The sequence below is a fragment of the Lissotriton helveticus genome, chromosome 4_1 (assembly GCF_964261635.1).
Source record: "Lissotriton helveticus chromosome 4_1, aLisHel1.1, whole genome shotgun sequence".
NCBI classification, from domain to species: domain Eukaryota; kingdom Metazoa; phylum Chordata; class Amphibia; order Caudata; family Salamandridae; genus Lissotriton; species Lissotriton helveticus.
This window is the reverse complement of record NC_136063.1, coordinates 1,650,889,667-1,650,905,126: the sequence shown is the minus strand read 5'-3', so window position 1 is coordinate 1,650,905,126 and position 15,460 is coordinate 1,650,889,667. Positions and strand designations below refer to the sequence as shown.

General features: G+C 47.5%; 1 protein-coding gene across 4 annotated transcripts in view; it reads left to right on the top strand.

Annotated features, from left to right (window-relative positions):
- Positions 1-10,056, top strand: part of PDCD6IP (programmed cell death 6 interacting protein) — a 369,384-nt gene extending 359,328 nt beyond the window's left edge. For all 4 annotated transcript variants that reach the window (XM_078688299.1, XM_078688297.1, XM_078688300.1 and 1 more), the window contains exon 18: positions 9,364-10,056. In XM_078688299.1, coding sequence (XP_078544425.1) covers positions 9,364-9,526 — 163 coding nt within the window. In that variant the 3' untranslated portion in view covers positions 9,527-10,056. The remainder of the gene's footprint in view (positions 1-9,363) is intronic.
- The last annotated feature ends 5,404 nt before the right edge of the window (positions 10,057-15,460 follow it).

Genomic DNA, 15,460 nt, shown 5'->3' with positions numbered 1-15,460 from the left:
TCAGCTTTCCCAACACCTAGAAATCACGAATCTTCTCGACCCACACCAATCAGGGTTTAGAAAAGGCTGCAGTACAGAAACCGCAATCCTAAATGTCCTGGACGATCTTCACATGTCGCTCGACTCCACCCAATGTAGCCTTCTCATCCTCTTAGACCTTTCGGCTGCATTTGACACAGTGGATCATGCCCTGTTACTCAATGTCCTCCAGGAGAGAGCAGGTCTAGAAAAGACTGTCCTAAAATGGTTCTCCTCTTTCTCAACAACCGCACTCAAAGAATCAAAATTAAAAGCTGCGAATCGGACCCCCTCCCCATCACTAGAGGTGTGCCTCAAGGGTCAGTACTCTCACCTCAACTTTTCAACATCTACATGGAGCCCCTCACGTCAATTCTAAGGAAGTCCAACATCCCCTTCCACCTCTACGCGGACGACACTCAACTCTACCTGGAAACCACTTCGATCGCAGACATCCACAGACTGAACTGCACACTCATTGAAGTTCAACATTGGCTCTCATCCAACAACCTCAAACTCAATGAAGGAAAAACCGAAGTGCTCCTCATCTCGAACAAAGATGAAAACCCCCAAATACTAGAATGGCTCAAAGCCTTAAACGCCCTGAATGTTCCTCTTGTTCCTACAAATTCCGTAAAATCCCTAGGGATCACCCTTGACCCTAAACTGGACATGAAAGAACACATCTCAAAAACTGCCAAAAGTGCTTTCCTGAACCTGAAACTCCTCTACAAACTGAAACCCTTCCTCCCCTCGAAAGACCTGAAACAGGCCACTCAGGCTCTGGTACTCTCCAGAATTGACTATGGCATCGCCACTCTGACTGGATCAGCCAAATCACACCTGGCTCCCCTGACCTCTACCCTCAACGCCGCAGCAAGAATGGTCACGGGAACTAGGAAATACGAGCACATCTCCCTGGCTCTTAAGGATCTGAAGTGGCTCCCTATTGCCCAACGAGCCAGTTTCCGCACAGCCTGCCTCACTCACAAAGCCCTGCATACAGGTAAACCAGATTATCTGGCCAACAAGCTCAAAAAGGCCGGTCAGTCTAGGAACCTCAGAAGCTCCAACACGCTCCTACTCATTCCTCTGAAATCCCAGAAACACAAAACATCCAGCAAATCCTTTGCGGGCAATGCTCCCAAGATATGGAACACCATCCCCCCACATATCAGAATGACCGCCTCCTTCCCGAAATTCAAGATGTTACTCAAAGCCCTCTTCCTTGAGCACTCTGGATAGTATTATGATCTCCACGTTTGACTTTGAAAGCCCATTTTCTCTGCGGTCCAAGAGCCGGATGACTTGCTTTTGACTCTACCCTGTGTTTGCGCTCCTGTTACTATTGTAAAGTCTTTCTCTTCACCCATGTGCTCCCTACACTGTTCTCCTTCCTCACTGCCTTTCTGATGCCTATTTGTACGTGTTGTGAAGCGCTCTGATACCCTCGGGTCCAGCTAGCGCTATACAAAACTTTAATAAATAAATAAATAAATAAATAAAAAAATACAGCAAAAAAAAATCAAAAAGTGTGTTCATGGTGATTGCTTACGTCTTGCGCCTCGTTTGAGATGAACGAGGTTGTTGCCAAACATTCAAGCATGGTTTTAGTGCTGAAAGTATTGCAGTAAAGACAGAGCTATAAACATTCAGGATTACAACTTTTATTAGGAGCTCCACTTAAGGGTTAGCTAACCATCATAAAATAGCAATTCCTCTAGACCAGATCATACCCACTTTCATACCATACTAATGCACCAAGGCATTATTACATACTCTTCCAGAAAATATTTGAATAGCAGAGACAACAAAAATGATAAAAACAGTTAACATATAGGAACAGCACTCCTTAACTCCACCCAGGCTTTCCCCCGTATGACAGCCCATATTTTCAAAACCCCAGACCCAACAACCTCCCTAACTGCCAGTGAAACCCCCCTAACAACAACAGTAATACTGTCATTGCAAGGTCACCCCCATTTCAATTGTAATTCACCCCTAAAAAACCCTTGCAGTGTCCAACTGACTTAAGACATACATTTTCCCCTAGTTCTCCACCCACAAACTGAGTGGAAAACTGTTGTACTTGTCTTCGGTCATCTTACCGTGTCTCGTGGGACTGAAGTGTTGACCGTCGAATCCTTTTCAAGGTTCTACGGTGACAGGCTATTCTTGTGAGGCGGTTGAGAAGGATGGCAGGCAGGGATCCCCGTCTTCTTGGAGAGCTATCAAATAAATACGCATTCAACTTACCTTCACATCTCCAGATTCTCATACTTCAAAAACCTACTGAGACTGTAAGGCCACCTTGGACCATCTGCTTTTTAACCTCTTTTAAGGCCCTCTTCTGAGCCAGAGTTCAAACGCTGAGATTGGGAAAGAGAAGAAGTCTACGTTCACCCACCGTTCTGTTCTCTCCTGTTAAGCTACACGGAAAATATGATCTGTCCAGTCCTGATGCTGCACCACTAGCATGAATGTGCCCCCAGTTGGAGCAGCCACTCTGTTTCGTGCGAGCAACCTGTACACTCTATGAATACTCAGGGGATCTCCCTTCTCCTATTCACCAACCAAGTCCCAAAGCATTGTAGCAATCCAGTCTTGCAGATCTGCAATCTCTGATGTACTCCCAGCACTATGATTTTCATACCTCTTGTGGTGCTATGGCATTTAAAACTTTTTTTCTAAGCTACCCATTGCATTTGTAGCACACAGTTTGAAGGAGGAGATCTCATTCAGTTCGACTGCAATTGTAGATACTTGTGCTTAAAGGGTCCGATCCTCATTTTCAGACTCTGCCACTTATTGTTCCACCCCACAGATTTTGCTTGTCAAGACCTTCCAGTCTCTTTTCCACCTTCTCAAATGCCACATCCGTAATCCTTGACTTGTCCAGTACTTCCAATGTCAGTCATCTTAGAGTGCAGAACAAACTTCATGTCTATAGACAGGTGCTCTTCAATCCACATTCCTATTGCCACCTTCTGAGGCTCCTTGCTGTGTTATTTACATAAACCTTCCTTTGCTTTCCTTTCCTTCACTATCTGCATGCATACTCCTGCTTCCATTGCGGCTGTCATTTCTCAGAACTCTAGTTGGGCCTCTCTGTATTTCCACTGTGTTGGGCACACTAAAGTATGGTGCTGTAGGGGAGCCTATGTCAGTGAATAAAGCACTAAGTGTAAATACTTAGTGTCCCTCTGTTGGACTCCGTTAATGGTTGAAATAACCTTTTTAGAATTAAAATGAGTTCCACAAACACATTTGTGATATATCAACTCCAAAGGTATCTTGTTTATTGTCTGTTTTCGGACATCATAATGATACTTCTCATATATGATTTTTGTTCATTTCAACATTATTCTTAATATCCTAACACCTTGTGTGGATAATCCCAATGCATTTTGAGTCAAAGACTCTTCATCAGAGTACTGCGTGTCCTGTAAATGAATGATTTGGAGTCAAAATCAAGAGCCAGAGCCTTCTGGTGTGTGCAAATTAGAATGTATGACGTGCATAGTGACAATGAATCATGCTCTATGTCAGCCCACATGTAGGGCTTGGGGCCAACAATTGGATGTCATCTCCTCAGCCGACAGTGCCCTGTGTCTAAAACTGAGGATGTGTCAACGAAGGAAGGCCCCCCAACGAGTTGCCTTCTTCTCCATGCACCTCCCCAGCCCTACCCCCATGAGGATGCAGCATCTTCCTCCATGGTCCAGGTGAAATGCAGTGCTCTTCAGTACCTGTGCCCATGCTTCAACCTTGGCCTTGTAGAAATTCAGTGCATCCTGGCCCACCTCACTCATCTCTGGGAGCAGGCCACTCGAGGTTTTCACCACTATTCGGGGGGGGGGGTGCATTGCATGCTTTTTGGTATCTGATTCCCAGATCCTTGCACCGAAGCCCACCACCAGCGCCTCACAGCCCCCTCCACACCTTGTGTCAGATCAGAAGTCTCAAATACACCTTGGGCACCTGCCAGGTTGTGAAGACTAGGACATCGACAGGCTCTTCAAGATGTGACCATTTTAGGACTTGTCTGGCCTTGTCTCCTTTAAAATCTATGAAGTGCAAGTCGGCCTTTCATCCAGAGTCATCCGTTTTTCTTCTTCCCCCTGTCTGCCACTATGGTCAAAGCAAACAGCCTGACATCTGACCGTAGAAACTGACTCCACCTCACTTTGGGTTTGATAGCACATTCCCAAAAATGTTTTACCACGGAGTTAGTCTATCCACATGCTATTGGGCTCCACATGTTTCAAGAAAGTTTGTCTCTGTTCTTTGTAATTTAGGCCTACTTGACAACCCCTATATGGTCCAAACCCTTTGGATATCTGTCTCTAGAGAATGTATATGTTTTCCCATGCTTTTTAAGGAATTTGTTTAGCTACTAGTAGTAGGTGTGTACCCTATTAGGAGGATATGAGGGGGTTAGTTCCTCCTGCAAGTGTTTGCCAAACTCTTTTTTCACAGTATCGGGGAGTGTTGTTTAACTATCATCTGGGATGTGATTGTATATCTGTGAGATAAAGAGTGAGGTGTCCATTTGCTCCCAGCTTTGGAGAAGTGTGGCTCAATGGTTAGAGAGGCAGACCCTGATGCAGAGGTCTAGCCCGGGGCCAGGGTTCAATTCCCGCCTCGGTGGGTCTTGGGCTCAATTTCCTCGGCCCTGATAATTCTCGCCTCGGAGCCTATTTTAATCATGGGTCCCACTCTGCAACTCTGGGCAATAGCTTGCTTAAACTCCACAACGGCCCCCACAACGCTAGGATGCTTGGCTTCACCTTGGGGGTGCACAGGAGTGGGCACTTCACAGGGAAAAGCCAGGAAGGGTTCCACAGGGGTATTCGTACAAGCGCCGAGATACCCCAGCTGGGGTCGATTCGTGCGCTATACAAGTACACTACATTTACATTTCAGAAGCTGTCAAACCCCTGGCAGTTCTTAATTTGAGCAAGGGATTGAAGTGCTCGCCCATAGAATAGATCTCCAGCTTTTACACTGTGCTTTCCTCCGGACTTTGAAATCCTCACTGACTAGGCTGAATATTACTTTTCTTAAAACAAAGAAATGAAGGGTACGGCGTAAGGTAGTCAATCCTTTTTTATGGTCCTTTGTCTAGGTCTCGCCTCACCCACAGGATAAACAAATAACTTGTGACATGTAAAAGCTTTATAAGTCTCTGAATTTTAGAGAACTGGTGTTCCTCCTTTTTTTTTGTTAAATCTTTTTATTAATATTTTTGCACATTTTAAACAGGCAATCTGAGCAGAGCTTGTATACCATTGAAAAGCGTCTTTTAGCTGTACAGAGTCTAGCACTCCACAACAGAAGAGGCCTGGGTCCAAATGCAGTCCCACTGAGCGGTGCATAGAGAGGTCAGGCATGGTGCAAATTAATTCAACTATGAACATAGGTTACAACAAAGGAGGACAACTTAAATCAAGGAAGGGTAAGAGAGTCGCTTGAGAGCTGCCGTCATGTGTAATATAGCCAGGGATGAAGAGTTGGGTGGGGGAGGGGTGCTGGGCCTACCGGGCCCATTGACAATGGGAGTCTATAACAGAAGGATCATATGATCCAAGGGGCCTGCACTATCCAACACCCATATGAGAGGGGGGGAACCTGTGAGTATCAGACCCAGACAGCCTGCCCAAGTCCCTTGTGTTGGTGTCCGGTTCCTGGAGCTTCCAAATCATCGTGTCCCACTGAGGCACCAGGGGGTGGAATCTACGGAGAACAAGGAGGTCTTCTCTAAGGAGCGCCACCCCCTTCGCCTTAGCCCAGTTAAGCAGGGATCGGCGCCATGCGATCGTGTGAGGTGACAATGGGAATTTCCATCATTTGGTAATCAAGCGTTTGGCCGCTATAAGTCCCAGGTCCAGAAATCGAGTAGTGGCCGTGTGCTTCTTATTTCTGCCAAACAGATGCAGTATGTGAACCTCCCAGATGGGTGAATAACACTGGAGGTACAGGCTGTCAGGGTGGTCGTCACTTCTCCCCAGTATATGTTTAAGACTGGGCAATGCCAAAGCATATGGAGAATGTCGGCATCTAACTGCCGGCAGCGAAGGCAGATTGCCTCTGTGCGATGGAAAAACCTCTTGATGAGAGCAGGGGTAAGGTAAGCCCTGTGAAGCACAAAAAATGTAATCTGTTTGAACCGGTGGTTACGTGGGATATATGTGGAACTGCCCCGGACAGTGGTCCATTACCTATCTGTGAATGCCCTTCCCAAGTCCTCCTCCCAGTGATGTCTGAGGTGAGTGACATCGGCTTCCGTGTGTTGCCGAATGGAGGATGCAAACCAGCGTGTCAGGTGTCTCCCTGTGCCCATCACGTGAAGGTATTGCAAGGTGCAGTGCAAGGGTGGTTCTTGGGCAAGTGTACCCCACTTAGACGTTAAGGAGGCTATAAGTGCTCTATGCAGCAAAAACTGCCCAGGGCGTAGATTACCTTACACTATGAGCCGGGAGGAGAAAGCCATCTTGGAAGAGATCTCCTATGTCTTGGATGCCCTACGAACCCCAATGTATTAATTCCACCACCATGGTATATGCACCCCACGCGGGGTTCCCAGCAATGGGATAGCAGGGGCGTAGGGGATGGTGGCTTTAGTGAGAAAGAGTCTCCTCCGAAAACACCAGTAGGCAATGGCAAGTAGGAGTGTGTCTGGAAGTCTGGGCTTGGAGCAAGGATGAAAGATCTGCAAGAGGGCACCCTGCGTCAGCAGAGGTAATAGTGAAGCAGTGTCTGGTAAGTGACGAGATGACAGCCTCCTAGCAACCCATTGCAGCTGAGAAGCTAAGTAATAATGCTCGAAATTGGATACCGCTAGGCCACCCAGCTCGGCCGAAAGGTATCATTTCCTCATGGACACTCTATGGTGCAAAGCTACCCAAATAAAATCCCTCACTGTCCCCTCCCATTGCTGGAAGAAGCGGGGGGAGATAACACAGGGCAAGGCAATAAAATAGTAGAGGAGGGGGTGCGGGAGGACCACCATTTTGATAAGGGCAATCCTCCCGGAGATTGTCGGCGGGAGGGTCTTCCAGAAACCCATCTGGGATCGAAACGCCGTAGTGGCCCGGAGAATATTTCCGTAAAAAAGATCAGCCTTAGTGCGGTATACTCAAACCCTCAGATAGCGAAACGGGTCCACCTGCCAAGCTAGAGAACTGGTGTTCCTCCTAGTGGGGTTCACAAAAAGAGTGCAGTTCATGAAACATTACATTATTTTCATCTCTCAAACAGCAGTGATTGTTCACTAAGTGGTAAAGGAGCATGAGTCCTCCTTCCTTGATCCTATGTATGCATTGCAGGCAACTTAGTGTGGGCTTTCCCGCTGCGAAATGGGGGGTACAGGAGCATCACTACTTCTGTCCTGAAGGAGGCATGCATCTACTTGAATTCTCGCCACCATGTAGAATGTTTTTCCGTTTGGGCAGCAAATGACCTCACTGTTTCAGATTTTTGCTGTGCGCTTTAGTCAAACCCTATAGAGAAATGCTTAAGGACCAGTTCTCAATGGTTTTATTAAATGTTCCTTCTAGAAATGGCCCTTTCTGCAGTCACCCCCCAAACATTGTGCTTTCTTCCTCCCTTTTTGGCTGAATAAATTTTTGTTGGCTTTTGGACTCTGTGTACTTTACCACTGCTAAGCAGTGCTAAAGTGCGTGTGCTATCTTCCTACAATGTGGTAATATTAGCTTATCCACAGATGACCTATTTAATTTACTGATAAGTCCCTAGTAAAGTACATTTTGTGCGACTAGTGAGCCTGGAGCACTGATCGTACCACCCACTTGAGTAGCCCTTTAAACATGCCTCAGGCATGCCATTGCAGAGCTTGGTGCAGTTTACGCTGCCATGTCGACTTAGCATTTAAAGCCCCTTGCCAAGCCTTAAACTCCCCTTTCACTACATATGTCATCCCTAAGGTAGGCTCTAGGTAGCTAATAAGGCAGGCTGCTGTGTAAGTAAAAGGCAGGACATATACTTTTAAGTTTTACATGTCTTGGTAGTGAAAAACTCCCAAGTTCGATTTTCACTACTGTGAGGCCTACCTGACCCATAGGCTAACCTTGGGTGGGGTCTCTGTGCACGTTAAAACTCTTTTTTGAAGTATTCCCCACTTCAAAGGCGCCACTGCGTATAAGAACTGGACTGCCTACCCTACCACTTCAGTAAACTTCTTGACCTGTGGATACTCTGACTTGAGGAAGGATGGCTGTGCTGCTGCTGGACTGACACTCTGCTGGACTTCTGCTCTGGAAGAACTGCTTCTCTGGTGTGCTGACCTGCCTGCTGCCCTACTTGCCTAGGTGAGCAGGACTGGTCCTGCACCACTTGAACCCAGTGACTTCAAGGACTTGCAAGCGTACCTCCTATTCTGAAGTTTCAGGGACATCAAAGACTTCCAACCACCCTGCTACAGCATCTAGACTCTGCCATCTGTGAGTCTAGACCTGCTGAGTGGTGCCATCCAGTATTGCGTTCTTGGAAGTGGGATTAAAGTGCTGCTCCAGCAGAAATCCACCATCTTTGCCATTACGCCGCTCAGAAAGGCTCATCTCTCTCAATGACAACGCATTGCCACAAGGATCGAGGACATGGCATCACCTCCATTCCCAACGTATCCTCAACTTTGCACAGATTACAGCCAACACTTTGCCTTCCTCCTGCGGTTTGATGACAACGCATCAACGTTTTGCTTCTCGCATCTCATCTCCTGTGATGACGCAACAAAGTTACTTTGCAGCGGGTCAAAACTGGCCCCTCTAGCTGGCCCACGATCCATCGTGGTCAGCCTAAACCTTTGACTTTGTCCAGGTCTAGTGCAACCAGATAGCCTCAGTTGGCCCTTTATGCTTTTAAGCACTAGAATTCAAGATATTCTTTAAACATTCAAAACTCTAGTTCTGATTCTTTTTTTTGTCATTTTGGTCATGTTTTGTTCATTACATTAAGCTCTATTTTCTAACCAGTAGTGATATTTTTGTGTGGTGTTTTCTCTGTTTTACTGTTTAAAGTGTTGCACAGGTACTTTACACATTACTGCTTAAGTTAAGCCTGACTGCTTTGTGCCAAGCCACCAGAGGGTGAACACAGGTTCATTTAGTGTGTGCATCTAACTAACACTGACTAGGATTGTGGTTACTGCTTGGACAGGGTGTATACCTCTGCCAACCAGAAACCCAATCTGTAACAGTTCCTTAACCTTTTATTTCCTGTAGTTCTATGTAAGCCGTTAGGGGCATAAAACTAGGTTTATATAATAGCCACAATTTCTCTTATTGTGATTGTACTTTAAATTACATTTCTGATTTTTGTCTTTAGGTATTATGGAATGCCAATGCCGGTTGGTTATAATCCGTACATGTATGGGCAACAAGCTCTCCCTTTTATGTACCAAGCACCTGGACAAGCACCTTATCCTGGCCCTCAGCAACCTGGATATCCTTACCCCCAGCAACCTGGATATCCTTACTCCCAGCAGTAACCGGTCTATGGAATGACTCTGCTTGTTCAAAGTACAACTCGAAAAAAGCTTACCATGACCGTTACCCAAACTATTGTATTTTAATGTACTGAATGCAATCTCTATTTTTGTCTTTTGTTGAATTCTCAAAACTGTACTGAAGTTTCATTTCTGATTGCACTAAAAGTTATTGCGAGATTACTGTTGCTGCGATTCAAACACTAGGCATAATTTGGTCAGCTGGAATTTAAAACTGTAAAGAAAACACATATAACCCTAATTCCGACAATGTTTTGTTTGAAAATCGTGTTTTTTATACCTTGAATTATTGAACAATTTGATACCATTATATTACATAACTAAGCCTGATATGTTCCTGGTTCTGGAAGGTTGCAGGACAAAATTCTTTCTTCTATATTCTTTTTTTGCTGCTCTTATTTCCTTGTTGCTCTTATTTCCCTAAGACTAGGTAGCAAGTCGATATTTTTGTCTATTACCTAAAACATGTAAATCAAATCATAACTTAAATAAATTACAGAACTGTTTAAAAACCTTTTTTCAGATGTGTGTATGTATTTTTAGAATTAATCATTTTTATTGTATGGTAACAAGGTCACAAATACACAGCTTAGCTGCATAGATCAGGGCGCCGGCAGAGCGAAAACTGAAGAACATTACACAGCGTTCAGGTCTACATCCCAGATGACTACCTCGCGATGAATTCAAACCTTAGTGAAATCTTAAGGCTCCTAGCGAAGGTACCACTTTTATACAAAATACGAAACAAAAAAGGAACAACCTTACTTAGCCCCCATCCCGCCCTCCTCCCTCCCTCCGCATCAGTTCGAGTTCGCCTTTTCCGTCATCCCCCAGCCACCAATCAATGGTCAGAATCTAGCAATTCAATCAGTGGAAGCTCCAGGTGAGTCTAATGGTATGAGCTGTAGGATTTGCAGATATTTCGGGCATGTTACTTCCCTCATGTCTTTGGTAAGAAGCTGCAAGAAAGAGGCCCACAGCTTCGCGTATTCCTTGCCTCTCCCATCTACACTAAGCAATATGCGCTGCATAGCCAAGAGTTGCCAGAGTCTGTGAATCCAATCTTGAAGATCTGGAACTATCGAAGACCCCCAATGCGCTAAGAGCACCTGTCTTGCCGCAAGTAGTGCAACGGCTACCTGCCTGCCCCTCAGTGATTTCAGCGCGAAGGACCTATAATGGGGAAGTCCCCGGAGTGTATGTTTGGGCGCCCATGGCAATGTAATCTGAAATGCTGCATCAACGTCATCGATGATTGCTGTCCAGTAGCGCACCAGCTTCGGGCAGTGCCATAGCAAGTGCACCAGAGTACTGGTAAGGCCACACCCCAGCCAGCAGAGGTCTGACTTGGATCTGTCTCAAGACTTGGTGTGGTGTCTCTTAGGCTGTATAGTGATCATGGAGTAGAGTTCAGAAATGAGTTTACGATCATCCTTCTTACACACCGGCGACTTTTCAAAGGTTGTCAGGGGGCGGGACATGAGAGTGAAGTGTGACCCAATGTGCGACCAATGTGGAAGGCATCTGACGCTGGTAGATCATAATCCTTACGTAACTGAGGAAAGGGGATCAAGCCTTCAAGATCAAAAAGGGAACCTACCCTTTTGCAACCCTCCTCCCTCCAGCGATGAAAGATCGGGGACCAATAACCTGGTTGAAAGTTGGGATTGTCCACAATGGGGAACATAGGAGAAGGAAACGTGGTCCACCCTTTCTGGTGTGCTAGCCGGTTCCACACTTTGAGGGTCGGGGAGGTGACCGGAGAGGAGTAGAGCCCCCATGCTCTATGCCTGCGTGGAAGCCACAGTTCACGCCAAATGTTTCGTCCGGCCACTGTTTGGTCCATAAAGTTCCAGTGTTTACTGGACAGGGGCGTGTTCCATTCCGTGATGTAGCGGAGGCAAGCCGCTTGGTAGTAAGCACCCACTAGTGGGAAGCCAAGTCCTCCCCGTGCCTTCGAGGAGGATACAAGCGCCAACGCGAGCCTCGGTGTTTTGTTATCCCATAAGAACTTATTAAGGAGACCTTGCAGTTTCCGTAGGACGCCTGGCGGCGGACTCCAGGAAGATGTATCAGATGCGCGGAAGCACCGTCATCTTCACTGCCGCTAATCTCCCGTACCATGCCAGATTGAGACGTGGCCTTGACCGCCTGCTCCATCAATAAGGCATAATTGAGGGCGGCCGTCTTGGCAATGGACGAGGTCAGCCGAATGCCCAGGTTCGTGATGTCCGTGTGCACCCATTGAAAAGCAAAATCTTGTTGCAGGTCCTGTACCGCAGTCCCGGGGATAGAGATATTAGGAATTTGCAACTTCGTAAAGGTAACTTTGAACCCTGCGAAGTCCCCAAAGGCAATAAGCTCCCTAGACAGGTACCGCAGAGTATGTGTGTCCGCTCAAAATTGGAGACCTACAATGTCCGGGTTGGACCGAATGCGTTGGGCGAAAGGCTCCATATAGAGCGCAAATAAAAGTGGGGACAGGGGACAACCCTGCCGTGTGCCCCGAGCAATTAGGAAAAGGGTAGATTTGCAACCATTAACTAGCACTGCTGCCGTGGGGGAGGTGTACAAGCAACGAACCCAGTGGACGAAGTTATCATCGAACCCGAAGGCACACAGAACTGCAAATAAGTACTCCCAGTCGATGCTATCAAAGGCCTTTTCCGCATCAATCGAGAGCAAGAAGGCCGGAGTGCGTGATCGGTGTACTAGGTCAATGAGTTGCAGGAGCTGCTTAGTGTTATCCCCTCCTTGTCGCGTGGGAGTAAAGCCCAACTGATCCGGATCTATAATATCATCCATAAGAGGGTTAAGTCGAGAAGCCAACACACTCGCGAACAACTTTGCGTCGATATTAAGGAGCGAGATTGTCCGATACGACCCACAATCTTTAAATTCCTTCGCGGGCTTAAGGATTACAGAAATTGAGGCCTCAGACATTGAAGGAGTCACTGCCCCAGTGTCGAGGAAGGAGTTAAAAAGCCGCGTTAAAAGGGGAGCCAGCTCCACACAAAATGTTTTATAGAACAGATCCGGAAAGCCATCTGGCCCCGGTGACTTAGCCACTTTTAGCCATGCTATCGCCGATATGACCTCCTCTATGCGGATGGCTGAGTACAAATTGTCAGCAGACGATTTGAGCAAGGGAGTAATATCGCAGGAATTTAAGTATTCCCCTGGGTCAATGCAAGTGGGTGTCTCCCGTCGTGTAAAGGCGTTGATAAAACTGACGAAAAGTGTCGACAATGTTCCACCACATTCAAGTCCCTTATGGATTGGATCGCAGACCTCTGTGCTTGTGCTCGGAGTCTATGTGCAAGCGCCCTCCCACACTTATCCTCACTGAGGTAGAATTTGTGCCGCAGTCTCAGGAGAGCATGCTCAGCTCTATCGAGGTCTAAATGCTTCAGCATTTTTGCGACGCGTTTCTAACTTTCTCCAAACTCTCGGAGCCCCGGTCTGCTTGTGAATTCTCTCTAGCTCCCCCACCCGTTTTTCCAATTCCGCACTCTTCTCTTTGCGTAGCCGCGCAAAGGATGCCGCAATCGCGATAAATTCACCCCGCACCAACAGCTTCAGAGCCTCCCACACCGCAGTGAGGGGTGTGCCCTCTTGGTCGTTTTCCGAGAGGTAGTGTACTATAGTGTCTCGGATTCGGTTGGTGACCTCCTCAGAATGAAGAAGGGATTTGCGGAGACGCCAACACGGTGGTGTCGAACGCGAGCAACGCGCTGTGAGTAGGACTGAAATGAGGGCGAGATCTGAGAGGGAGCAGGGGTGATATCCGCAGCATGCTAATCGGGGAGGAGAGATGAGGAGGTTAAAAATGATCCAGGTGTGCATATATTTTGTGTGCCGCTTAAAAGTAAGTATAGTCACGCTCATTAGGGTGTTGAATACGCCACACATCACACAATCCACAGTCAGCCAACCACTGTTTCCCCCCCTGCGACAGCGCCCCTGACTGATTAGACCGCTGCTCTGATCTATCCAGTCCTGGATCCATCACAACATTTAAGTCTCCCCCGACCAAAAGTGCCATGTCAGGAGAGGCAAGATCCTCAGATAGAGGGAGAAGCAAAAAGGGCTCTTGTCGACTGTTTAGGGCATATAAGGACCCTATCGACATAAGTGTGTCCCCCCGTTGTACCCGGACTGCTAAGAACCTGTCCTTTATGACTGCCACAGTGGAAACCACACACACCATTTTTCTTGGACGGCCCTGAAGATCATAACTACAGTGGGAAGCGCCTGTCCCTTATCCGTCTGGTATCTTTGGCTAAAAGATGAGTTTCTTGGAGCAAACAAACATCACCACCAGCATTTGCTAAAAGGGAGAGTATTGCAGACCTCTTTACAAGATTATTTAACCCCTGTACATTCAAGCTCACAATTCTCAGATCCTTACCCATCGCAGCTGTGAGGGGGAGAAAGGCCGTACGTCTGCCCAAGCCCGTTAGAATCAAAAACAGTGACGGTCATCTCACATAACCTAATTACCTGCTCATGAACTGATGCAGAGCCCCCCAAAAAATACCAAACCCCAAACATTAGAGAACAGTAAAGCAAGGGAAAAAACGGAGAGTCAAGTGATATGACAAAAGTTCGTCTCGATGGTCAAATGTTCAGGGGGACGTGGGGCACTCCTAGTCCGAACCATGTAGTACAGAGCAACCACTCTGTATGCCGGGGAGTGATTCAGACTGCTCCCTCCCTCCGGCGCCAAGAAGTGAACCCAGATGGATGCCAAACCTCATGAAGATCAAGGAACGTCAGTGTTGTCCGTCACCTGTGACACCGGCGAAAGGGCCGCATCTCTCTCCAGCCTTCTAGCAGCCGAATCCGGTTTGGAGCTGGGTGACGATCTTCCAACTCGCTGCCATTCCGTAGAGCGCCGGCGCCAATGAGGAGGAGGTTTATCACCACCAGACGTGGCAGGGGGCTCTTCCAGACCCAAGATATTACGTGCACCTTCCAGGGAGCGGATCTGCAGGAGTTTGCCTTGATATTTGAAGATGAGGCGAAATGGATGGCCCCAGGAGTAGGGGATGCCTTGACCTCGGAGATGGCTGGTGATGGGTTTGAATTCTCTGCGCTTAACCAATGTGGAGGCCGCCAAGTCCTGGAAGATTGCTCGCTAAGTCCTTGTAGAGTGCTGGCTGATGGCCCCGGAACTGCACTGGGTTAAGTTCTCTCGCCTTGCGGAGGATACGCTCTTTGAGTTGGAAGTCATGCACACAGACAAGGATATCCGGGGGGGAAGCTTTAGCACTGTGTGGAAATCCCACCCTGTGGACTCTGTCCATTTGGATTTCCTGACCCCATCATCTCCGAGAATCTGATGGAATAGCTCGCTAATGTAAGCACAGAGGTCGTCACCGCCTTCTTTCCAAGGGACCACCCGAATTCGGATGTTATTACGTCTGAAGCGGTTCTCCAAATCCTCCGCATGGGCCTGAAGAACTATATTTTGTTTTCTGAGGCGCATCATCTCCTGCTGAAATTGGTGCAAGTCGTCCTCTCTCCCCAGGTCGTGCTCCTCCAGCATCGCCACCCTTTCTCCTATGACGTCGACATCACACCGGACCTCCGTTAGATCCGCTGAGAGCGCAGTTCTAGTATATCTTCTTTCATGACCGAGAACAATTCGACCATAAAAGCCTTGGTTGCTGGCGCATCGTCATCTTTGATTTGTGGTGTCTTGGTGTCTGGGAGGTGGAGTGTCCTGAAACTTTCTGTAGGAGGTCTTTCAGAGGTTTCTCTTTCCGACCTCTGGCCGACGACATGATACAGCAATCAGGTCTCAATCAGCTGCAATACACTCCCCAAAATGAGCCAGGAGGAGGTAGCACTCCAGTCCCTTGGCAGTCCGATCCCAGTAGAGCAAGCTGGTCAGCGTCCCAACCAGGTGGG